Here is a 27,429-nt window from a genome sequence, read left to right as displayed (position 1 = left end):
CAGATGCCCTGACTGCGACTCTCCGAGGAACAGATTCAGATGTGCATAATGCGTCGATTCCTCTGTAAGCAGGATGTGGGTCGCTAGACCACAGATGGTGTGTCACTTGCTCACAGATTCCTCTAACAAACGCCTCTTTATCTGCCCTCAGAGCCCTCGTAGCCATCCTTCTCAGTTCCCGGTACAGATGAGAGTTGCCATTGAGCCGTGCGCTGCGACTCCTCTCGATGATATCCAGGGTACCCTGCGAGATGAAACACCTCCTTCTAGGCCTGTGCAATATATTGAGTGGCACGATATGAAGAATATTTTTTAATGCATCGTTTGAAAACAAACCTATCGCGATATATTATGTAATATGTTTTATTAAACACTACAAGTGTGTAGTGAGTTATTTCTGCTAATTGGAGTACATCCTAAATGCAGTCATTATGATTAAACCCCGCCTCCTGCTTACCTTAAACAGTAACAATGGCTGAGATGGAGGCAGAAACGAGTACGGCTATCAGCGATGATTTAGTGCCAAAAAAAGGTACAAATGTGACCTCCGTTGTTTGGAAATGGTTTGGCTTTAGACAAAATGATACAGAACAAAAGACTGTTATATGTAAACTTTGTAAGAGAAGTAGGAACGAAGAGCGGCAACACCTCGAACCTCTTCAATCATTTGAAAACAAAACACGTTACGAAGTACGAAGAATGTATTAAACTTCGCGTGAACTCTGCTCAAAACGCAACGAAACACATCCCTGCCGCCAAAACAAATCACGCTGGCGGGCAACGTTCTCTCGTTGCATACCGTATGAAAAAAACAAGCCCCAAATGGAAGGAAATAACAGCTGCAGTAACATACCACATTGCAAAAGATATGGTCCCTGTTGCCACTGTCAAAAAACACGGATTTCAGAAACTGCTGAGAACGATTGATCCCAAATATGTAATTCCCAGTCGGAAATACTTTGCCGAAGAAGCGCTGCCCAAATTATACAACGAGGTAAAGGAGAAAATTCTGAATCAGCTTCAGAACGTTCACCACTTCTCCACCACATCCGATCTGTGAACTAATCGTACCATGCAACCATACATGAGCCTAACGGTTGATTTTATTGAAAACTGGGAGATAAGTAGCGTTTGTCTTCAGACAGGATTTGCACCAGATCACCATACCAGAGAAACGATTGCACTGGGGCTCAAAGATGCACTTAAATCGTGGAAATTAGATGACGCGCGACAAGTGTGCATTACCACGGATAACGCTGCAAATGTGATTAAAGCCGTTGATCTGAACAAATGGAAGAGACTGCAGTGCTTTGGTCACCAGCTGAATCTGGCGATTGGTATGGCGTGTGTGTGCGCATGCTAGTAATGTGTCGATCACGAACGAAACGGTTCTTTGAGCCGGCTCTTTTTAGTGAACGGTGGGAGCCGATTCCCGTTTTTTGGAACCGATGTCTGTGTAGTGTTTGTAGCGAAATACTAAGTGCAAACATCTAATCATGGGTCAGAACACTGCTAAATTTGGCTGAATTATAAAAGGCTGGAGTGGGAAAATGAAGAGGCATTTGGAAGCCGAAAGAGCCGATGCTTAGTGAGCTGGGCAAAATGATCCGACTCACTAAAAACAGCCAAAATGCCCATCACTAGTGCGTGCGTGTATGAGAAATGTTTGAAAATAAATAACAACATGTAATAAATATAAGAAATTTGTAATAATAAATGTAAAGTGTATGTGTGCACATATGAGAAATATGTTAAATAATAAATATGCTAAGAAATAGTAAATAGATAGATAGATAGATAGATAGATAGATAGATAGATAGATAGATAGATAGATAGATAGATAGATAGATACTTTATTAATCCCAATGGGAAATTCACAAACGTAAATAATAGTGTGTATGAGAAATATTATTAATTAATAATAACGTAAATAATTAATAAGACTGTAATTTGTTTTTGGTTTTAGAGAGAAGCATGAGAGATCCCCGCATTGAACGGGCAATTGGTGTATGCAAAAGAATTGTTGCATGTTTTTCTTTCAGCTGGAAAAAAAGAAGGGATTTGACCGCAACACAGAAAGAACTCAATCTGCCTTCCCATCAGCTCATAACAGAATCCCCTACAAGATGGGGGTCAATGGCAGCAATGATACAGAGAGTGTTGGAACAAGAGAAAGAGAGGGCCATCACCCAAGTTCTCTCATCTGACAAGGAAACCAGACATCTGGCACTTACATGGCAGGACATAGATGTACTAGAGTCAACTGATAAAGCTATTCGACCCCTCCTGGAATTTACAGATGCACTCTCAGCTCAGTCCTATGTTACAGTCTCCTATGTTAAGCCAGTGCTACACCTTTTTCAAACCAGCATCTTGGCTCACCAGCCAGAAGACACAGAGCTCACTATGTTAATTAAGACCAAAATTCTTGATTATCTGAGAGAGAAATTTGATGACCCTGCCACCCAGCAACTACTAGACATTGCTTCTTTTTTGGATCCACGTTTCAAAAGATCATACATTCCTGAGGAAAAGTATGAAGAGGTCAAACACAGAGTTGTGTCTGAAGTGGAGACCCTTCAACATGATGAGACCAGTGCCCAGCCTGACTTAGCTGGGGAACTTTCAGAAGCTGCTGAAGCATCACCACCACCAGCCAAAAAGGAGAAGCGAAGCCTTGGTAGCTTCTTTAAAAGGCCAACATCTTTATCGACATTGTCTGACAGAGATAAAATTGAAGCTGAACTTTCAACCTACCTACAAGCAGCTGAAATTGACACTGAGACAAACCCACTTGCATGGTGGAAAGAGCATGAACCAATCTTTCCAACTCTCAGTCACCTTGCAAAAAAATATCTCTGCATACAGGCCACTAGTTCACCCTCAGAAAGGGCATTTAGCACAGGTGGCAACATAGTGAACTGCCACAGGGCATCTTTAAAGCCAGAGGCAGTTGACAGACTTGTCTTTCTTGCACAAAATTTGTGAAATTGTGTTACCTGAATGTATGTTCTTGCCACGCTTTATTTGTTTACAAAACATAGCTTAAAAAGAGCATACTGAAACATTATTATTTAAATTTTTAGGCAAACCTAGTAAAGTAGATAAAGCATCTACTCCTACGTCACCTAATATTCAGACAACTGGCTTTCTTGCGTAAATGTTTAGATGTGTTTCTTGCATTAATGAGTATATTTTGGTTTATGCCTTTGATGTAAAGTTGTAAGTCTGCAATTACATGTAAATAACTAAACAGCAATATAAATGTGTGGCTTCTTTTTTAAGTAATAATAGATAGGAAAAAAATATCATTGCATATCGTATATTGACTTTTGGTCCAAAAATATCGCAATTTGAATTTTGAACCATACCTCCTTCTGGGAACACCGGTAACACCAACACAACCCTTGGCAACCTTCAGGGTCTTGTCACGGAAGGTCTCCCACATCACATTAGGATCAGCAGTCGTACCCAAATCTGAAAGTTCCTCACACAAACTGCGTGCAAACTCATTAGAAACAGTCCAGGCTCATTTTCCTAGCAGGTGGTAACCTACTGGACCTAAGCTGGATCCTAAGAATAGCAACAACAAGTCTGTGGTCAGAATTCACAAACTGGGCACTTCTGTTGATCCTGCAGTTTTGCAAGAGCCTCCAGCGTCTGCCCACAAGGATGTGATCGATCTCCTTCACCGCACCACCAGTATTGGAGTACCAAGTCCAACAATGCGGGCACCCATCAACCACCGCACGAAGCTGCGAATAAAATGTCTCCCTTGCTGAGACATCACTCACCACGGTCAGAACATACACTGAGACAACAGACAAGGCACCCAGAGAGTGCCGTAATCCGAGTCTCCTAATATGCTCGTTGAAAGGAGTGACATCGGACACCATCGGAAGAAGCCAATCCACTACAACAACAGCTACTCCACAAGTATGACAGCCGTCAGACCGACCAGACCAATAAAAGGTGTATCCACCTACTGAGAACATAACAGGCATAAAAGAAAGCTATCTGTGGTGAATAGGACGGTGTAAGTATAGAAGGGAGTGGAGTCACAATCCACCTGGGTTTGAGGAAATGGTGCTACCCGGCCAAGAGAACATAATGGAAGTAGTGCAGGAATGGAGGCAAAACCCATCTGGGAAGATCTTCCATTTTTATCCTGTTCAAGAGGAACAATTAATAAACGGTTAGTTCACCCACCAGAACAAGAGGTGGCAGTGCTCTGCTGACCAGTTCCCAGTTTGGACACCCGCAGTTTGCCCAAGATTTGTAATGCAGAAGGGCAACCCTGTCAGGACCTTGGGTGCCACCAGCGGGCACTGTGGGGGAGGACCTTCCTATTATGGGCAAACATCCATGTGACTTCCGTTATGTAATGATGTGGCACCAGAAATGCACCTGGGTCCAGGATAAACGGAGGCGTCTTGCCTTACTTGTGAAGCTGGAGTCAGGAGGTAGAGGACAAGGGTTGCCTGGAGTAGAGTGGAGGAATTATTATATTGGATGGAGACTATGATTTATATTGAAAGAACCACATGTGGAAGGTATTTAGTAAAATAAGTCTACTTTATTTGTACCCTTGATTGTGTCCGTTTGTCAGGGACTCTGGGGCACCCCCTTTTGGTCTCAGCAGATAAAAACATATCTAGCCCCAAATCTGCAACAAAATCAAACAACATGGTAATCAACTCTTAAGTATGAAAACAACTGGGTGAAATTTAGCGATGTGGGGTTTAGTTAGGCAGGGTGAACATCGAGCACATGGAATGCAGGGACTTCAGTATTTGATAAGAGCTTCTAACTTGCAAGTCCAACTTTTCACTTCCAGCATTAATAGTTAAATAGTTAATAGTTAAAGTGTTAATCTAAGCAAACATCCCTTGCCATGTAGGTTTTTATGATGTGCAATAGCCTTGAAGACAGTATGCAAAATTGCTTTACAAAATTTGAACATTTAATTTTGACAAACATTAAGTTGCTTTTGTATGTTGAGGACACCCTGCTGTATTTATTATTTAAATTAATTAAATGAAAATTCAGTTTCAACATTAACTAAATACTTTATTTTTGTAAACCAATGGAAAACATAATTATTTGGTTTTATCATAAGCAAAAACAATTTATTTTCCTGGTAGCTAACTCCATAAATAGTACTGAAAATCTGAAAAAAAAAATCTTAATTTAAAAGGTTTTAATTTCAGTTTAAGCCAATTCAAATTCAGGTGTTAACTTTAACAATGATTAAGCCTTCATTAAGCAAATTTCTATACTTCTTAAAACTTATTGATGTATACCTATTTATAAAAAAAAAAAAAAAAATAGTTTATTTGTCCTGACGACTGCACTCTCAACAAAGTAAACAGATCTATAAAGGCATATACATGAAGGTCATCCCATTGTAAGCCAATCGCTCAACCAATGCACGAATGGTGAAAAACATACCTACTACTACAGTATATACCTGTCCCTGTGGTAAGACTTAATATATAATGCCCAAGTTCTGATCTACAAAATGATTAACAGGAGCTGTAAAAGAATAGTTATGATGTGGTACAGTTTAATCAAGTGTAACTTATCTGTTGCATAAGTCAATAAGAAGAGTGAGTCACCAATGCATGGTCCATCAATGATTGTAAACCACAAATCCATCAACAACTACCTGCTTAATACATAGCCTAGTCAAAGAAGTAATCCTCAAAGAAATTAAACGCTGAGGATGTACATAAACCCTCCTCAGAGATCAAGGACGAAAGGTCAATAGAATAGTATTGTCATAGTCACTTATTTGGTACTACTCGGTTCTACTAATAAAAGGAGGATGAGGAGGAAAAATATACTCAAAAATAAAATACACACTCAAAGAATAAATTAATTCCAAAAAGAATAGAACAGCATCAGTACCACTAGGACATCTATCATCTAAAGTCCTGTGCTTACATTATACTCACCACTTAACTAAGAGAGCTTGAGTTTGCTAATTTGTCTTCAAGTCACAAATTAAATAAAAAATTAAACTGTATTTAAAAGAATATGTACAGCAACCATGTAGCAGTGCTACTTAATATGGATGTCAATTCCCAGCAATACCGAAAGAGCTATGCTATAGGGCAGTGTCAGGCTTCCACAGGGGTTGCTGGATGGAGGAAGATAATGAGATATTGCTTTTAAAAAGGAGCCGTAAGACAGCAACATGGAACCATGATCATTTCTTTCAACATTTGCCCCTCAATCATATTACAACCTCTACCACGGATTACAGTTTTTCTAGACTTATGTTCTTGTTCCTACATCTGCTTGATTGTGTGATTTCACCTTGGTTGCATATGGCTCACTTCAAATCTTGACGCAAAAAACTGGAACCTGGTAGGATAAAACTACATTTCATTCAGAGGTCTGTTCACAGGAGTTTATCATTCCACTCTCCATCATAATCTGTATCTGTTGTACCGGAATGTACATGGACTTCTACTGTGAGTGTTTACAATTTTATGTACAGTGTTTTCTCAGGTTTCATTTTGTTTAGTGTTACTTAATTATTGCTTTCGGGGAAATTGGGTGGGCTTTTGGGTGGCTTTGTTTGTTTAATTTTTTTTTTTTGTCTTTATTTGTTTAACCTCCTTAGTGTTACATTTTTACTCAGAAAAACATATACAAAGTGTTGCATTTTTTTTGGCTTCAAAAATTACATTTATTATATCTCATCTTTCTACTATAAAACATGCAAAACACAAAGTCAGAAGTGTAGAAAGTATAATAGTGATACAAAAAATAATGAATCATAAAAATAATGTTAATCTATACTAATTAATAAAAGGCAAAGCCCTCACTGACTCACTCACTGACTGACTCACTCATCACTAATTCTCCCAACTTCCTGTGTAGGTAGAAGGCTGAAATTTGGCAGGCTCATTCCTTACAGCTTACTTACAAAAGTTAGGCAGGTTTCATTTCGAAATTCTACGCGTAATGGTCATAACTGGAACCTGCTTTTTGTCCATATACTCTAATGGAGGAGGCGGAGTCACGTATCGCGTCATCACGCCTCCTACGTAATCACATGAACTAAAAACAAGGAAGAGATTTACAGCACGAGTCAAAGCGGTGGGAACGAAGGTAAATGACGTTAATTATTTGAGTGTCTTTTAATACTGTGTAAGCATACATATTAAACACGTGCAATTAATCGTGTGCATTTACGGGGTGATTTCTCAGGCTTAAAAGCTCGCCTTTTATCAAACACGGGAACAAAGGTAAATGACATTGTTGAGTGTCTTTTAATACTGTGTAAGCATACATATTAACACATGTGCAATTAAACGTGTGCATTTACGGGGTGATTTCTCAGGCTTAAAAGCTCGCCTTTTATTAAAAAGGTAAATGGTAACTGTTTTCATTCTGAAGGGCACAAACCACGTTAGATTTCAGCCGTTTTAAACGCGCAAAAATGTCGGTACACCAGATAAATAAGCGCAACATATTATCAGTTGTATTGTATGCTTACAATACATATAGAAAATGTGTTAATCGTTAACTAATAGTATGGATGGTGTTTTTCGACTCGCGCCTTGATTTAAACGATTCCATGTCTTGGTGGGTTTGTGTAGCTTATTGTCAATATCTTTACACCTGTTTTAAAAATTATTGACTGAAACGGGCTTTCACGAAAAAAGTTAGGGCTTTGCTACAGGATACACCCTCCACAAGTTAAGAAACTAAAAATAAAAGGTATATATTTCAGTTTTATTTAAACCTTTTAAGTTCGTGTAAGCATACATATTAACACATGTGCAATTAAACGTGTGGATTTACGGGGTGATCTCTCAGGCTTAAAAGCTCACCTTTTATTAAAAGATAAATGCAAACTGTTTTCATTCTGAAGGGCACAAACCACGTTGGATTTCAGCCGTTAAACAAGCAAAAATGTCGGTACACCAGATCAATAAGCGCAACATATTATCAGTTGTATTGTATGCTTACAATACATATAGAAATGTGTTAATCGTTAACTAATATTATGGGATGGTGTTTTTCGACTCACGCCTTGATTTAAACGATTGCATGTCTTGGTGGGTTTGCGTAGCTTATTGTCAATATCTTTACAGCTCTTTTTAAGACTTAATTTAAAAAGGTTTTCTTTTCTTCTTAATAAAAATTTAAAAGCAGTACTTCGCCGGTGCAAAGCGCTCACTTCACTCCCTTACAGGAATCGAACCTTGGACGTCAGCGCTAGAGGCTAAGCCCCTAAAAATTGCACCATGGCGTGTGGTTCATTTATTTGACAGCAGTAATTATGCCAGTAATTACATTCACGCCATTCGTAGTCTAATTCACAATCTGATTGTATGGGTGGTTACCTACCAGGTAACGCTTATGGTTAGCCAGCAAGTCAGCTCGAAGTGATCACTCGAGTAAAGGCAGCTTCACAAAAAAGAGATCCTTAACAAATTGTTATTGGTATATTTTCTCTCAATTTAAAAAGGTTTTCTTTTCTTCTTAATAAAAATTTAAAAGCAGTACTTCGTCGGTGCAAAGCGCGGGGATTTGAGCGAATGACGCATACAGACATATTCATTAGTGCAGGGTACTTCGGAAACAAAGCACCATGTAAACCTAAAAGTTTAAATTAAGTTCATAGACCTACAAAAGGTTGCCATTGATTTCAGGCAAGATTGCTTTTCTCCTGTACAACTATACGTTGCATTCTCAAGAGTGTGCTTGCACAGCTTGGTCATATTACAACCGGAGTGCTGAACTGACAACGTGGTATACAAACAGAAACTATAACAATCGTAAAAAAAAAAGAAAAAAAAAAGCGAAAGAACCCTTGCATTTAATAAAAAGGCTCCTTCCTTGGCGTTCGTTTATAAAACAGCGGAAAAAGCTATGTTAAGGCTGCTTCACAAAAAAACTGATCCTTAATATAGATATAGATATATATAGATATATATAGATATATATAGATATATGTATGTATGTATGTCTATATATATATATATATATATATATATATATATATATATGTAAGCTTATAAGTACTGCCTTACTTCTCTTTAAGAAAGGCAGATGTAATGATACTTGATTTAAACAATTCCATGTCTTGGTGGGTTTGCGTAGCTTATTTGTCAATATCTTTACAACCTGTTTTTAAGGGACTTATTGACTGAAACGGGCTTTCACGAAAAAAGTTAGGGCTTTGCTACAGGATACACCCTCCACAAGTTAAGGAAGTAAAAATAAAATTATATATTTCTGTTTTTATTTAAACCTTTTAAGTTCGTATGCATAGCCCCATTTGGCTGTTTTAGTTTTTTTTTTTTTTCTTTCTTCAGTAATATTTAATCTCCTTACAGAAAAGAACATATGCATTTACTTTTTTTTTGTATCTCTTTAGTAATATTTTTAGTGTAAAAGGATAACCAGTATTTAAAACCTTTTATGTTACTTTATAAAGTTATTTTACACAATGTTGAAAAATTAATAAGAAAGCTACATATTTTGGCAGCTGCTGCTTTAATTTTCAATGAAATGAAAAAAGCTCTCCAAGAGAAAACCTCAATGAAGAAGAAACAGTTTGCACTATCTAAAAAGGAGAAACCCTCATTTATAAAGGTTTGCTGCAGATGACTTAACTGAAAATAAATTAATACTTCCTATGTGTATAATACATATTGATCTATTTTACTTATGCCCTTTATTCCAGCAACTTGCAACATCTGAGGTACAATTTGTTACATTACTTTTGTTTTTTGCAGCACAGGCAGGTTGAAGTGACTTCCTCAGGGTCACACAGTGGTGTCAGTACCAGGATTTGAACTGACAAGCTCCGGGTTTGCTGAAATATTACTGAAGAAAGAAAAAAAACGAAAACGGGCAAATAGGGCTATGCATACAAATGTCCATCCATCCATTATCCAACCCGCTATATCCTAAATACAGGATCCAACCCCTGCCAACACAGGGCACAAGGCAGGAAACAAACCCCGGGCAAGGTGCCAGCCCACCGCAGGGCGCACACACCCACACACCACGGACAATTTAGAATCGCCAATGCACCTAACCTACATGTCTTTGGACTGTGGGAGGAAACCGGAGTACCCGGAGGAAACCCAGACAGACATGGGGAGAACATTCAAACTCCACACAGGGAAGCGAAACTCCTAACTGGCACCTTTCACTGCGCCACCATGCCGCCCGCATACAAACTTAGAAGGGTTAAATAAAACAGAAATATATACCTTTATTTTTACTTCCTTAACTTGTGGAGGGTGTATCCTGTAGCAAAGCCTTAAGTTTTTTCATGAAAGCCCCTTTCAGTCAATAAGCCTTAAAAACAGGTGTAAAGCTAAACTTGCAGCACCGCTATTCAATTACACTTGCCTAACGACACTCCTAAGGGGAGATACTGTGGGATCTGGGCATCTGTCAAAGCACCAATCACAGGCCCGATTAGAAAGCGGGAAGCTGTGATTTGTCGTCTCCCTCCCATGCAACAATCACAGCCCGTGTTACAACGCACTATGTATTTATATATGTATATATGAAGAGTATGGATGGATGGATGTATATGTGTGCGTTTATGTATGTGTGCATATATATGTTGATATATATATGTATGTGTGTATATATATGTTGATATATATATATATATATATATATATATATATATATATATATATATATATATATATATATATATATATATATATATGTGTGTGTGTGTGTGTGTGTATATATATATGTGGATGTGTATATGTATATACTGTATATATATATATATTTATATGTATATATGTATATGTAGATATGTGTATATATGTATATATATGTTTACATAACCTCTTTAACACACTACTTCTCGCTGTGAAGCGCGGGTATTTTGCTATATATGTGTGTCAATATACGTATGTATATATGTGTGTCAATATACGTATGTATATATGTGTGTCAATATTTATATATATATATTTATATATATATATATATTTATATATATATATTTATATATATATATTTTTATATATATATATATATATGTGTGTGTGTGCATATGTATATATATATGTGTATATATATTTAGATATGTATATATTTATATGTATATATATATGTACATATGTATATATATATGTAGATGTGTAAATTTGTATATGTATATATATGTACAGTATATGTGGATGTGTATATGTATGTATATATATACAGTGATCCCTCGCTATATCGCGCTTCGCCTTTCGCGGCTTCACTCCATCGCGGATTTTATGTGTAAGCATATTTAAATATATATCGCGGATTTTTTGCTGGTTCGCGGATTTCTGCGGACAATGGGTCTTTTAATTTCTGGTACATGCTTCCTCAGTTGGTTTGCCCAGTTGATTTCATACAAGGTACGCTATTGGCAGATGGCTGAGAAGCTAGATTGCTTACTCTTCTCTCTCTCTTGCGCGGACTTTCTCTGATCCTGACGTATGGGGATTGAGCAGGGGGGGCTGTTCGCACACCTAGACGATACGGATGCTCGTCTAAAAATGCTGAAAGATTATCTTCACGTTGCTATCTTTTGTGCAGCTGCTTCCTGAAACGACATGGCCTGCACGGTGCTTCGCATACTTAAAAGCTCGAAGGGCACGTATTGATTTTTGACTGAAAAACAAACTCTGTCTCTATCTATCTCTCTCTCCTGCTCCTGACGGAGGGGGTGTGAGCTGCCGCCTTCAACAGCTTTGTGCCGCGGTGCTTCGCATACTTAAAAGCCAAACAGCCCTATTGATTTGTTGCTAGAGATTGTTTTCTCTATCTATGTGACATTCTGTGCTCCTGACACGCCACTCCTTTGAAGAGGAAGATATGTTTGCATTCTTTTAATTGTGAGACAGAACTGTCATCTCTGTCTTGTCATGGAGCACAGTTTAAAACTTTTGAAAAAGAGACAAATGTTTGTTTGCAGTGTTTGAATAATGTTCCTGTCTCTCTACAACCTCATGTGTTTCTGCGCAAATCTGTGACCCAAGCATGACAATATAAATATAACCATATAAACATATGGTTTCTACTTCGCGGATTTTCTTATTTCGCGGGTGGCTCTGGAACGCAACCCCCGCGATGGAGGAGGGATTACTGTATATGTATATGTAGATATGTGTATATGTAGATATGTAGATATGTATATATATGTTTACATAACCTCTTTAACACACTACTTCTCCGCTGCGAAGCGCAGGAATTTTGCTAGTACCATATATATTGTCAAAACGTGTTGCTTGTGTGGTTTGAATTGAAGCATGGTGAAATAAACAATCCAACATCTTGGTAAGGATAATAGTAGCATGATCCCTTCCTCGGCACTAACGCTGCTGCCACTTTGACAGCCCGAGTAATCCTTAGGTCTAACACTTACGTGATATGCATCTATACAGTTTCCCAAGTGACGCTCAGGTCTAAAGCTAAGGAGGTTAATATATTCTTTATTGGCAATTCATTGGAGCTACTTTATCATGCACTTCTATATCTGAATGTGTGCTTTCCTGGAGTCCCAGAAATAAACAAAAACAAATAACCGTTTAGGCCGGTGTAAATCTAAGCATCTAATACCTGCTACAAACTAAACTAATTAGTAAGGTTTATTTTTTTATTGTTACACTAGTCATTAAGCTCGTTACAATAATGGGCGCTAGAACAGTAGGGCATAAACATTAGTAGGAACAGTCTATATTAAATGGCAAGGGACCTTGACCTCATTCTGTTTGTTGGGCGTATTTTTCTTTGTCTTTCTGCCTTTCTTTTGTTGATGTTTACTTGCTGTGCTGACCGTTCTTCGTGGGCTGCCACCGTGTATTGTGTGTCTTTAATTTTCTGTGACATTAATACAGGTACTGTCTTGTACGTCCACTGGCTTGTACGTCCGTAATATACCTTTAATTTTCTCTGGCGGTAATAAAGGCGTGCGCGTCGGTAATATACCTTTAATTTTTTCTGACAGTAATACTGGCGTGTATGTGGCTGTAATATGCGTCACTGTATTGTGTACCTTTAATTTCCTCTCGCAGTAATACTGGTTTGTATTTCCGTAAAACGCCTGTAACTTTCCCTGACAGTAATATCGCGCATCGCACCGTGCCCCACACATGCACACTTCACCAGAAGACATACACACAGACACCAGGACGCACACAGGGATTTTATTAAAGAGGATTATTTAGCTGTAAATATGTGAAAGCACTCTGTCCCTGTTGTTATTAAAGAAAAGAACCCAAGAATATAAATAATTGAACTGAATTAAAATGTGTTTTAATTTTTAAACATTAAATTCAAACTTTGGCCACAATAAAATTATAACAGTTCAAGCAAAATTATTTCAAAAATGATGTCAAAAGCATTTCAATAAAAGCATAAGTTTGAAAGCTATTAGCCCAATCACTTCAAAGAAATTATTGTTGAAATAAACACAAATATAAAGCATGCCACTAAGGAATTGTTAAGGTGGAGACCAACAGTGCTAAACTTCCTCACAACCCTTAAACGATACATTTGGTATTTTTCAAGTCAAAGTTATTTCTTTGCAAACATGGTATATACGCATTTGCCATGCAAAACTGTGTTCCAAAGTCCAGCAATTTCTATATTTTTTTTTAAAAAAAAAATCTTACCTGCATTGGTGTTTTACAAAGAAGGCAACGCATAATGAAGCACCACCAAAAAATAAAAACCAAAATTTACCATATATTTTCTTTTGAGTTTCAATAATATACATTTTTATGTCAACAAAAGGGATCTGGAAATAATCATTTTGTCACATATCCCTTGCACTATTCTCTCTATTATAAAAAAAAAATCCTGCAGAGAAACAGTAGGGCGTCGAGACATGATCTTCACGTTAAGATCACAGAAGACACTCAAAAGACCCACTAGACTAAAGAGATTGGCCAAGGAGCGTCTCGCGATGACGTAGAACATGAGATTCTTGCAAGACACGCCCTACTTACAACCAAATAAGAGCACGGGCAGCAACACACTCAGTCGTGTTTTGGCTTTGAGCACACATAGATCCGGGGCTCTCAGCGCATATAAAGCATATAAAGATAACACGTTATAGATGAAACATAGACGACTAAGCGAAGAAGAAAGCAGCGCGGAGAAAAGACTCAAAAGCGTTGGAGAGACAAACAAGAAAAAGAATAATCTAGGTGCAAGTTCAGAAAATAAGGAAAGTAATTATCAGGCTGGAACAAGTCGAACTGAAAAAAAAAGCACTTCCAATCCGGACTTTGGCACTATACACATGCAGAGCAGGTTAGAGATTATGAAAGCAATGGAATTTGAAAGGCTCAAAGAAAAAAATGTTGGCGCGATACACATGTGGAGAAAGATAAAGAATATGAAAGTAGGAAAATTAGAAAGTATAAAAAAAAAGAAAGCAAAGATCTCAGTAGCGCAAACAAATATGATATTATTGCTCGAGAAAGGGAAAATAATCACCACGGACCAGGTGTCATTAAAACAAAAGCAGGATAAAGCGAGGTCAGAAATAAGAGACAGTAGAAAACAAAGTAAAATGTCATAAAGAGGTTAAAAAACAAGGGGGCCAAACATACAGGTGCTGGTCATAAAATTAGAATATCATGACAAAGTTGATTTATTTCAGTAATTCCATTCAAAAAGTGAAACTTGTATACAGGTGCTGGTCATAAAATTAGAATATCATGACAAAGTAGATTTATTTCAGTAATTCCATTCAAAAAGTGAAACTTGTATATTAGATTCATTCATTACACACAGACTGATGTATTTCAAATGTTTATTTCTTTTAATGTTGATGATTACAACTGACAACTAATGAAAGTCCCAAATTCAGTATCTCGGAAAATTAGAATATCAATTAAGACCAATGCAAAAAAAGGATTTTTAGAAATGTTGGCCAACTGAAAGGTATGAACATGAAAACTATGCGCATGTACAGCACTCAATATTTAGTTGGGGCTCCTTTGGCCTGGATTACTGCAGCAATGCGGCGTGGCATGGAGTTGATCAGTCTGTGGCACTGCTCAGGTGTTATGAGAGCCCATGTTGCTCTGATAGTGGTCTTCAGCTCTTCTGAATTGTTGGGTGTGGCGTATTGCATCTTCCTCTTCACAATACCCCATAGATTTTCTATGGGGTTAAGGTCAGGCGAGTTTGCTGGCCAGCTTCTGTAGCTGAGGATCGGACCGCCAAGGTCCCCGCCTTCGGCCACCACCCAACTCACACTGCACCCGACCTCCTTGGCCCCTCCCATAGGTGGTGAGCCCATGGGAAGGGGGACCCACGTTGCCTCTTCGGGCTGTGCCCGGCCGAGCCCCATGGGTGCAGGCCCGGCCACCAGGCGCTCGACATCGAGCCCCACCTCCAGGCCTGGCTCCAGAGTGGGGCCCCGGTGACCCGCGTCCGGGCAAGGGAAAACGCCGTCCAAAATTGTTGTTCATCATAGGAGGTTTGTTTAACCGCTCTTTGTCTCATCCCTCACCTAGGACCAGTTTGCCTTGGGTGGCCCTACCAGGGGCATAAAGCCCCGGACAACAGAGCTCCTAGGATCATTGGGACACGCAAACCCCTCCACCACGATAAGGTGGTGGTTAAAGGAGGGGAGGATTCAGGAGGAACAGTGTGGTTTTCGTCCTGGTCGCGGAACAGTGGACCAGCTCTATACCCTTAGCAGGGTCCTGGAGGGTGCATGGGAGTTTGCCCAACCAGTCTACATGTGTTTTGTGGACTTGGAAAAGGCATTCGACCGTGTCCCTCGGGGAATCCTGTGGGGGGTACTGAGAGAGTATGGGGTACCGGCCCCCCTGATAAGGGCTGTTCGGTCCCTGTATGATCGGTGCCAGAGCTTGGTCCGCATTGCCGGCAGTACGTCGAACCCGTTTCCAGTGAGAGTTGGACTCCGCCAGGGCTGCCCTTTGTCACCGATTCTGTTCATAACTTTTATGGACAGAATTTCTAGGCGCAGCCAGGGCGTTGAGGGGGTCCAGTTTGGTGGGCTCAGGATTGGGTCACTGCTTTTTGCAGATAATGTTGTCCTGTTTGCTTCATCAGGCCGTGATCTTCAGCTCTCTCTGGATCGGTTCGCAGCCGAGTGTGAAGCGGCTGGGATGAGAATCAGCACCTCCAAATCCGAGACCATGGTTCTCAGCCAGAAAAGGGTGGAGTGCCCTCTCAGGGTTGGTAGCGAGATCCTGCCCCAAGTGGAGGAGTTCAAGTATCTCGGGGTCTTGTTCACGAGTGAGGGAAGAATGGAGCGTGAGATCAACAGGCGGATCGGTGCGGCATCCGCAGTAATGCGGGCGCTGCATCGGTCTGTCGTGGTGAAAAAGGAGCTCAGCCGCAAGGCGAAGCTCTCAATTTACCAGTCGATCTATGTTCCTACCCTCACCTATGGTCATGAGCTATGGGTAGTGACCGAAAGAACGAGATCGCGAATACAAGCGGCTGAAATGAGTTTCCTCCGCAGGGTGTCTGGGCTTTCCCTTAAAGATAGGGTGAGAAGCTCAGTCATCCGGGAGGGGCTCAGAGTAGAGCCGCTGCTCCTCCGCATCGAGAGGAGTCAGATGAGGTGGCTCGGGCATCTGATCAGGATGCCTCCTGGACGCCTCCCTGGTGAGGTGTTCTGGGCACGTCTAACCGGGAGGAGGCCCCGGGGAAGACCCAGGACACGCTGGAGGGACTATGTCTCTCGACTGGCCTGGGAACGCCTTGGGATTCTCCCGGAAGTGCTAGAAGAAGTGGCCGGGGAGAGGGAAGTCTGGACATCTCTGCTCAAGCTGCTGCCCCCGCGACCCGACCTCGGATAAGCAGGAGACAATGGATGGATGGATGGAGTTTGCTGGCCAATCAAGAACAGGGATACCATGGTCCTTAAACCAGGTACTGGTAGCTTTGACACTGTGTGCAGGTGCCAGGTCCTGTTGGAAAATGAAATCTGCATCTCCATAAAGTTCGTCAGCAGCAGGAAGCATGAAGTGCTCTAAAACTTCCTGGTAGACGGCTGTGTTGACCTTGGACCTCAGAAAACACAATGGACCAACACCAGCAGATGACATGGCACCCCAAACCATCACTGACTGTGGAAACTTTACACTGGACCTCACGCAAAGTGGATTCTGTGCCTCTCCTCTCTTCCTCCAGACTCTGGGACCTTGATTTCCAAAGGAAATGCAAAATTTACTTTCATCAGAGAGCATAACTTTGGACCACTCAGCAGCAGTCCAGTCCTTTTTGTCTTTAGCCCAGGCGAGATGCTTCTGACGCTGTCTCTTGTTCAAGAGTGGCTTGAGACAAGGAATGCGACAGCTGAAACCCATGTCTTGCATACGTCTGTACGTGGTGGTTCTTGAAGCGCTGACTCCAGCTGCAGTCCACTCTTTGTGAATCTCCCCCACATTTTTGAATGGGTTTTGTTTCACAATCCTCACCAGGGTGCGGTTATCCCTATTGCTTGTACACTTTTTTCTACCACATCTTGTCCTTCCCTTCGCCTCTCTATTAATGTGCTTGGACACAGAGCTCTGTGAACAGCCAGCCTCTTTAGCAATGACCTTTTGTGTCTTGCCCTCCTTGTACAAGGTGTCAATGGTCATCTTTTGGACAACTGTCAAGTCAGCAGTCTTCCCCATGATTGTGTAGCCTACAGAACTAGACTGAGAAACCATTTAAAGGCTTTTACAGGTGTTTTGAGTTAATTAGCTGATTAGAGTGTGGCACCAGGTGTCTTCAATATTGAACCTTTTCACAATATTCTAATTTTCCGAGATACTGAATTTGGGACTTTCATTAGTTGTCAGTTATAATCATCAACATTAAAAGAAATAAACATTTGAAATACATCAGTCTGTGTGTAATGAATGAATCTAATATACAAGTTTCACTTTTTTGAATGGAATTACTGAAATAAATCTACTTTGTCATGATATTCTAATTTTATGACCAGCATCTGTATGCAGAGCAGGTTAGAGATAATGAAAACTGGAATTCAAAAGCCTCAAAAAAAAGATAGGCGCAAAACACATGCAGAGCAAGATATAGAATATGAAAGCAGAAATAAACGACAGTATCAAAACAAAGAAAGTAAACATCACATTAGTGCAAAGAAAGAGAAATTATTACTCGGAAAAATAATGAAAAGACGAATAGAGATCGAATATATGGACATTGGGTAATATCAGCTGACTGATTTTCTCTCTCTCTCACTCAGGCGGAAGCGGTCTCTGAAACAGAAAGCACTTAAGTAACTAAAGAAAACGGAGAGGATGACATCAATACTAAACGTAAGTTCTATCTGCTCTCTGCCCGTTGAGGGCATGTTTATATGTTGTGTGTCCTGCAGCATGTACAGTTCAGGATTTCTGGCCGACATTGTAGACAGCTTCACCTGCCAAAAGTGTTTAGTTAATTTAGAGTTGGTTGGGAAAATACGCGAATTGGAGGACCGCGTTAGGAATCTGATAGCGATTAGGCAAACCGAAAATTGGATCGACTCGGTTTGTTTAGACAATTCGGCTACTTCTGATTCGGCTTCAGTCTCTCCAGGCCCCACTGTAGTCAGTGCACGGCCAAAGTCAGCAGCACCAATTCAGCCACAGGGCAAGTGGGTAACAGTAAGACGGGGGTCTAAGAATCCAAAATGTAGTCCCCCGGCACCCAGGTCACCAATTCGGACCCAGAACAGATTCTCAGCACTCCGCAGCGCGCCTGTGGAAACTGAGAATAAGAAAGTGCTCATAATTGGCGATTCCGTAGTGCGGAAAGTTAGAATTCCAAACTGTGTTAAACCAGCAGTTAATGTTAAGTGCCTCGCAGTGGTCAAGATTTCTGGCATAGAGGCTGCATTGGACCGTGTCGCCGACGATGAAGTATCTACCTTATTGCTGCATGTCAGCACTAATGATATTTATTCACAGCAATCTGAGGTATTAAAAAGGAACTTCATCTCTCTATGCATCAAAGCCAAAAGAAAATGTCGGAATTTAGTTGTATGTGGCCCCTTACCAAGATTACATAGAGGGGATGTGATTTATAGAAGATTGCATTCCCTTCACTGCTGGCTAGAAACCTGGGGTGCAAACAAAAGCATAGCGTTTGTGAACAATTGGGATGATTTTTAGGAAAGGCCTGGATTTTTCAGAAGAGATGGTCTTCATCCTAACTGGAGGGGACCTTATGTACTATCCCAAAATATGGCAGCAAAACTGCCTGGTTGACTGATTAGAGCACCATCCAGGCCACAGTCATGTGATCTAAAATCACAGGCTGTTGTTTATCCCACCTGTTACTTTCCTGAAGCTGTTACCCATAATCCTTGTCATGGGGCATCCAGTAAATTTAGTCTTGATACAAACCTTAAATTAATTGCTAACCAAAAAATAAGGTGTATAATTAGACCAAGGGATAAAACCAGACCCTCCACCAGGGGCATCTGTAATAGAAATTTACTTCAAATTAAAACAAAAAATATATCAGCAGTTCAGAAAGAACCGTGCAGTTTTAAATGCTGCTTATTGAACATTCGTTCTCTTTGCACTAAAGCTGTTTTTGTAAATGATATTATATTAAGTACAAAATCTGATCTGTGTCTTCTCACTGAAACCTGGCTTAGTAAATGTGACACTGTCCCCCTAGCTGAGGTGTCACCAGATGGCTACTCGTTCCTTCATAAGTCTAGAGATTTTGGTCGAGGAGGAGGCCTTGGAATAATTCATTGTCATTTATCCTCACAGGTGGCGCAGTGGTAGTGCTGCTGCTTTGCAGTAAGGAGACTGTGGAAGATTGTGGGTTCGCTTCCCGGTTCCTCCCTGTGTGGATAGCGCTTTGAGTACTAAGAAAAGCGCTATATAAATGTAATGAATTATTATTTGAATTATTATTGTAATAAAATGTAAATCGCTTCTAAAAATTTAGGCAACTTTACATCCTTTGAGGCATTCATTTTAAATATTAAAACAGATTCCAACACAATTATAGTGCTAGTCTACAGACCACCAGGGCCGTATTCATTGTTCATGACTGAATTTAGCAACCTTCTATCTGATTTGGCTATAAATTATGATCATGTAGTACTGATGGGGGATTTTAATGTACACAAATGTGAAAACTGACACTTTTAGCAAGTGTTTTACTTATTTGTTAAATTCAGCAGGATTTTGTCAGATTGTCAAAGGTCCAACTCATAATCATAACCACACATTAGATTTAATTATAACTTACAAAGTTGAAATTCAAACTTTAAATATCACTCCATTAAATTAAGTTATTTCCGATCACTACTTAATTACATTTGATTTAGTCCTGCCCTTGTCAACACTCTCCCAGATTAAAACAAAGACAGTGCGACATCCAGATTGTAATTATGCCTCAAAATTTATAGATACAATGAGTAAGTTGAGTGTAACTGCGGAAAACCATTCAGATCAGTTAACATCAAATGTAAATGTGGAAAACAATTTAGATCAGCTAACATCACATTATAATGTGATCTTGAGAGATGCTCTGGACACAGTGGCTCCCCTTAAAACAAAAGTGATCAAAGCACATAGAAGCTCTCCTGGTTTAACGAAAACACTCGTGCTCTCAAATTAGAGTGTCAAAAACTGGAGCGCAGATGGAGATCAACAAAGCTACATGTCTTTCAAATTGCATGGACAGAGAGTGCTAATAAATATAAAAAAGTCCTCTTTAAAGCTCGCTCAGAATACTATTCTACATTAATAGATAACAATAATAAAAATCCTCGGGTACTGTTTAGAACAGTGGCTAAATTAACAAATGGAAATTCAGATCAACAGTGCAAAATACCAACAGATATTAGCAGCACAGACTTTATGAACTTCTTCAATGAGAAAATTAAAAATATAAGATCCCAAATCTCTGCATCATACTACAAACCAAATACTAGCTTAGCAGACCCTGTCTCACATTGCATTCAGCACTTTAGTAATTTTAATCCTGTAACTGAGCAGGAAGTCTTAACTTTAATTTCTAAAATGAAGCCCACTACTTGTTTCCTAGATCCAGTGCCAACAAAACTAGTAAAAAGTGCAATGAATGTTCTTGCAGCACCTATTCTAAACATTATCAGTAGTTCATTATTGCATGGCACAGTACCTGATACACTAAAAGTGTCAGTCATTAAACCATTACTTAAAAAGTCAGACCTAGACCCACACATACTAAATAATTATAGGCCTATTTCAAATCTACCGTTTCTCTCTAAAATACTAGAAAAAGTAGTCGCCAATCAGCTTCAGTCACACCTTACGCATTACAATTTATTTGAGAAATTCCTGTCTGGTTTTCGCACTGGTCATAGTACAGAAACGGCACTAACGCAGGTTGTAAACGACATTCTGATATCCTCCAATGAAGGAAAATCCACTGTAATTATGTTGTTGGACTTAAGTGCAGCATTTGACACCATCGACCATTCTATTTTACTACACAGGCTAGAAAATGATGTTGGGCTTACAGGCACCGTGCTCGCTTGGTTTAGTTCTTATTTATCAAATCGATTCCAATATGTACAGAAATGTGCTGACAGTACTCCATCATTATACACAGAAGTTCAATATGGTGTCCTGCAGGGCTCAGTACTGGGACCTTTACTGTTTTCACTTTACATGCTTCCACTGGGATCTATCATTAGGAAACATAATGTTAATTTTCACTCGTATGCAGATGACACCCAGTTATACCTTTCATTTAAATTAGATGAAGTTTCTCTGATGTTGTCTTTAATTAGTTGTGTTAGCGAATTAAAAGAGTGGATGAATGAGAACTACTTGTCTTTAAATACAGATAAAACAGAGATGTTAATTGTTGGAGGGAATGACGCTGATCATAACAATATTTTGTCATCATTTAACTCAGTTGGAATTCCAATTAATTTTACTGAATCAGCCCGCAATCTAGGAGTTATCTTTGACTCTAGCATGTCATTTAAAGCATATATTACAAAGTTGTCCAAAACATGTTTCTTCCATCTTAAAAATGTTAGGAAATTAAGGCGCTTTCTAAATAAACAGGATTCTGAGAAATTAATTCATGCATTTATCTCTAGTAGGATTGACTACTGCAATGCGGTGTTCACTGGATGTTCAAACTGTTCTTTATACAGCCTCCAGTTAATACAAAATGCAGCTGCAAGAATTGTTACAAGAACAAGAAAATATGAACACACAACTCCAGTTCTTAAATCCTTACACTGGCTCCTGGTTAAGTTTACGGCAGATTTCAAAGTCCTTCTTTTAACATATAAAGCATTAAATGGCCGAGGTCCGGCTTACTTGTCTGAACTTATGACTTACAAACCAGAGCGCACGTTAAGATCTCAAGATGCTGGTCTGCTTATGGTTCCAAGGATTAATAAAACAACAATGGGAGGTCGAGCTTTTAGTTACAGGGCCCCTAAACTGTGGAATGGTCTGCCTGCTACTATATGAGATGCTCCTTCAGTCTCAGCTTTTAAATCCCGGCTGAAGACTCACTACTTCAGTTTAGCATATCCTGACTAGAGCTGCTGATTAACTGTACATACTGCATCTCAGTTGTTAGTCATTAGCACTAAAACATAAGTAACATGATAGTTAGAATTGGATACTAACCCTCACCTATTCTGTTTCTCTTCTCGGTACTCAAATGTGGAACTTGGTGCCATGGCCCACCTGCCAAGTTGTTTTGCCTGCCTAAGGTAAAGTCATCCCTGATGGAAGATCGCAGGAATCGTGAGAAAGAGGGGTTCTTTCATCGGATTGGCTGGCCCAACACTGTTTCAGCCGTGGAATGGCCAAATGGGGGAGGCAGCTTGATGGATGAGGTCTCCAGGAGTCTAAAATTATCCAAATCTTATTATGTGATATCATCTACTGTTAAATTCTGCTCCGTACTTCATTTTTTATTGAGGATTTGTTCTGTTCTGAGTATTGTATTGTATTGTATTGTATTGTATTGACCCCCTTCTTTTGACACTCACTGCACGCCCAACCTACCTGGAAAGGGGCTCTCTTTGAACTGCCTTTCCCAAGGTTTCTTCCATTTTTCCCTACTAAGTTTTTTTGGGAGTTTTTCCTTGTCTTCTTAGAGTGTCAAAGCTGGAGGGCTGTCAAGAGGCAGGGCCTGTTAAAGCCCATTGCGGCACTTCCTGTGTGATTTTGGGCTATACAAAAATAAACTGTATTGTGCTAAAATTACAAACAGAGAAACTTATTCTGAATTATGGTACAAAGTCAATAAACACGTCTCACTGACCTCATTAAAAAGATTCTGCACATTGGGACTCGAAAGATTCCAAATATTGTTTTTACAGAAGTTCAGAAATAAAAGTGAAACTAATGAAATAGCAACAATTCAAAGAAAAAAAAATCTTAAAAGTGTGTATCTTGAAAAACAAAAATGGGGGTCGGCAAGTGAAGCGAGCAGGGGGTGAAGTTCCCTAGTTTTCTATAAAGAAAAATGCATTTTTTCACTTATGTGAGTGCACACATAAATATGGATGTAAACCAAAACATAACCCACCAAAGGGCAGGAACAGTTTACTGTGATTTGGTCTGATTTGAAGGAAACCACTCTGCTGTGTGTTCTAAAACATTAGCAGAAGAGTAAATAAAAGTGCTAAGGTGGCACACACAGGTGGATTTCTTTTAAAATGGCTGAATCTCACAATATTGGTGGGGTTTTTTTGTTCAAAAATCACATGCATGAGCTATTTTAAAATGTGTGTGTAATTGCAAAATAATATTCAACAACTGTCTTACCTGAAAAACAGCAGTATGCAGTAAGTTTTCAGGCTTTGTTTCCTAGCTATACCCATGTTCCGTTAATGCCAATGTGAACTGCCTGTGCAGGCAAAATATTTTTTTTAAATAGAAGAACACTGCAACACAGATTCCTGTGGCAAATCCATATATACCCAAATACAGAAAACTATCGTCCGATTTCCAACCTTTCATTTTTGTCTAAGGTTTTGGAAAAGGTTGTTTTGGTCCAGCTTCAGGATAACCTCAAAAAATTCAATGTTTGAAAAATTTCAATCTGGTTTCCAATCTTCTCACAGTAGGACAGCCCTGGTCAGAGTCACCAATGACCTTCAGATGGCTGCTGACCAGGGCTCTCCATCACTCCTTATCCTCATGGACCTCACAGCTGCATTTGATACAGTAGAAAAAATATTCTTCTCCATTGTCTCCACTACATATTTGGACTTTCTGGCACTGCTCTGGAGTGGTTCGAGTCCTATCTCACAGATAGGGCCAAGTATGTGGCCCTGGGGGATGCTAAATCTCGTACCCACACTGTCACCTGTGGGGTCCCACAAGGATCAGTCCTTGGGCCAACCCTTTTTAACAACTATATGCTACCCCGGGTCACATCATTGGCAAGCATGGCATTTCATTCCATTGCTATGCCGATGATACACCGCTCAATGTGAAACTGGATTCGACTTCTCTTACACCTCCATCAACCCTTTCCTCCTGCTTGGATAACATTGAGGCCTTGATGTATAAGAATTTTCTTAAGCTGAAAAGCACCAAAACAAGCTCTTAATTGGTACACCCCCCCCCCCCCCCCATCAACTTCATTTGTCTGTAAACTGTATTTCCGTTTCTGGTCATACCATTACTCTCTCCCCCCCAAGTTACAAATTTGGGTGTTAAATTAGACTCCCATCTGTCATTTGATACACATGTCCATCACCTTCATCTCCGAAACATAGCCAAACTCCATCCTTGCCTCTCCCTTTGTGATGCTGAAAAGCTGGTTCATGCTTTTGTCTCCTCCAGGCTGGACTATTGTAATTATCAGGATACCCAACAAATTCAAAATAATGCTGCAAGGATCCTGATGAGGATGAGGAAATATGAACATATTTCACCAATCCTTCGGTCACTTCATTGGCTCCCTATTCACCTCCATATTGAGTACAAACTCTGTTTGCTCACTCATCAGTGTATTCTTGGAAATGCTCCACAATATCTTAATGAACTCCTTATATTACAATCCACTAAAAGAAACCTCATTTTTGCAAATACCTACCGCCTTCACCCCCCTATGTCCAAACTTTGTAATGCCCTACCAGAGAACCTGAGAACACAGCAGTTTGGGGCTGTTTTAACAGCTAAAGACATTTCTATTTAGGAAAGCATATTAACAAGAATGCCAGTAATTATTGTTGTTTTATCTCTGTTTTTATTTTGTTTTGTGTTTGTTAATTTTTCTTTATGTAGCACTTTTGAGATTTGCTGCAAATGTAAAGTGCCTTATAAATAAAATGTATTATGATTATTATTATATGCCCGGTTTGTAAAGAAATATCTTCAACTTCAAAAATACCAAACTTATACTTGAAGTCTTCACCACAAAATGTACAAATGTGCACCACGCCCATCACAACAGAATTTTGACATGGTCTAAGACTGTATAGATGCAAGTGATGGTAGGATTTATCTTCAAAATTAGCAATACCATTTCTACAATATATCCTTTGAAAAACACGGTTACACTTAACTGAATTTAAGAAAGTCTGTTGATGTAGAAAAATGTAGAAAAAATATGCAAAAAAAAATATGCAATACCACCTTTTATAAATTCAAGCATATTTTACAACAATTTCTTCCCTAACCTCTGCCTTCAATCAAAGCACAATGTTGATTTAGAGATTCATGAGGGCAGATCAAAACATATTTTACATCTCTAACATAAGATAACAAATTTTACCTTCATTTCCAGGATGTTTTAAAACTCCAACTGGTACCATCACAGTAGGTGGAGGTGAACTGAGGGCCCCTGAGGCTTGAGCTTGCTGCATTGGTGGAATAGTTGAACAGTACTCAGCAGGGTTATTCGGATTTGGGCTTTGGTTACAAGCATTAACCATATTCTCCCATGCTTGAGCTGTATATAAAATGAAATGGTGGTTAGAGGTCAGGCACAATGATCAAGCAATTGTAAATAGTTTGAAATATTTTGCAACTAGTTTTACAGATCATTATATAACACGATTTAATATTAATTATAAAAGCTTAGTAGTAATATTGCATATTTCTTTCACATAAAGACACATTCTACATTCTGTTAATATATTTCCATATTCCATCTGTTACTTTACTGTTAAAAAGTTATATTTACTATATAAAATAATCATTCAACAATGGAAGGATGAGGTAGGTTTCAGTTACTAGCAACACTGTACTACAAACCCAGGCACAGAAAATGAATGAATGGGTGACTTTTTGCATTTTTAAACTTATAATGCATAGCAAACCCAGCCACAGGACATGCACAAACCAGTGTGCTTTTTAGTGCCAGTCCCAAACCCGGAAAAATGAGGAGGGTTACATCAGGAAGGACATCCGGTGCAAACTTTTGCCAGATCAACATGCGGACAACAACAGTTAACAACAACCGCCGCCAGTACAGTTAGTCAACAGGGTGCTGGCGGAAATTGGCCTACATCTGGCTGAAGAAGGAGAAGAAGAGGGGGGAGACATGTCCGGAGGAAAGAGGAGAGGAGGAAGATAGAAAGTGGAACTGAGGATAGGAACTTTGAATGTTTGCAGTATGACTCATGAGGTGAGAGAGTTAGCCAATATGATGGAGCAAAGAAAGGTTATATATTGTGTGTGCAAGCGCAAGAGACTAAATAGAAGGGAAGTAAGGCCATGTGGATCAGAGATAGGTTCAAATATTCCCATCATGGTGTGGATGGGAGGAGAAATGGGGTAGGAGTTATTCTGAAGGAACAGCATGTCAAGAATGTTTTGGAAGTGAAAAGAGTGTCAGACAGAGTAATGATTATGAAGCTGGAAATTGTAGGTGTGATGATGAATGTTGTCAGTGCATAGTGTATGTCCAGCAAGTTGGGTGTGCAATGGATGAGAAAGATAATTTCTGGAGTGAGTTGGATGAAGTGATGAACAGTGTACCCAACTGATAGAAAGTGGTGATTGGAACGGATTTCAATGGACATGTTGGTGAAGGGAACAGGGGAAACGAGTAGGGGATGGGTAGGTATGGTATCAAGGAGAGGAATCAAGAAGGTCAGACGATAGTGGATTTTGCAAAAAGGATGGGCGTGGCTGTGGTAAATACATATTTTAAGAAGAGGAAGGAACACTGTGTGACGTACAATAGTGGAGGAAGATGCACACAGGCAGACTATTTCCTATGCAGAAGAATGAATCTGAAGGAGATTAAAGACTGCAAAGTGGTGGCAGGGGAAAGTGTAGTTAGACAGCATAGGATGGTGGTCTGTAGGATGACGTTGGAGATCAAGGGCAGAGCCAAGGATCAAATGGTGGAAGTTGAAAAAGAAAGACTGCACGGTTGAGTTTAGGGATGAGGTAAGACAGGCACTGAGGTAAGACAAGAGTTACCAGACAGCTGGGCAATTACAGCAAAAATAG

General features: G+C 39.6%; 1 protein-coding gene across 2 annotated transcripts in view; it reads right to left on the bottom strand.

Annotated features, from left to right (window-relative positions):
- The window catches only part of zfyve9a (zinc finger, FYVE domain containing 9a), a 121,193-nt gene that overhangs the window by 36,796 nt on the left and 56,968 nt on the right, over positions 1 to 27,429 (bottom strand). For both annotated transcript variants that reach the window (XM_028811457.2, XM_028811458.2), the window contains exon 5: positions 25,742 to 25,918. In XM_028811457.2, coding sequence (XP_028667290.1) covers positions 25,742 to 25,918 — 177 coding nt within the window. The remainder of the gene's footprint in view (positions 1 to 25,741; positions 25,919 to 27,429) is intronic.

This window comes from Erpetoichthys calabaricus, chromosome 10, assembly GCF_900747795.2.
Source record: "Erpetoichthys calabaricus chromosome 10, fErpCal1.3, whole genome shotgun sequence".
Lineage (NCBI taxonomy): Eukaryota > Metazoa > Chordata > Cladistia > Polypteriformes > Polypteridae > Erpetoichthys > Erpetoichthys calabaricus.
The sequence above is the reverse complement of the archived record's forward strand: the minus strand, read 5'-3'. Positions and strand labels throughout refer to the sequence as shown.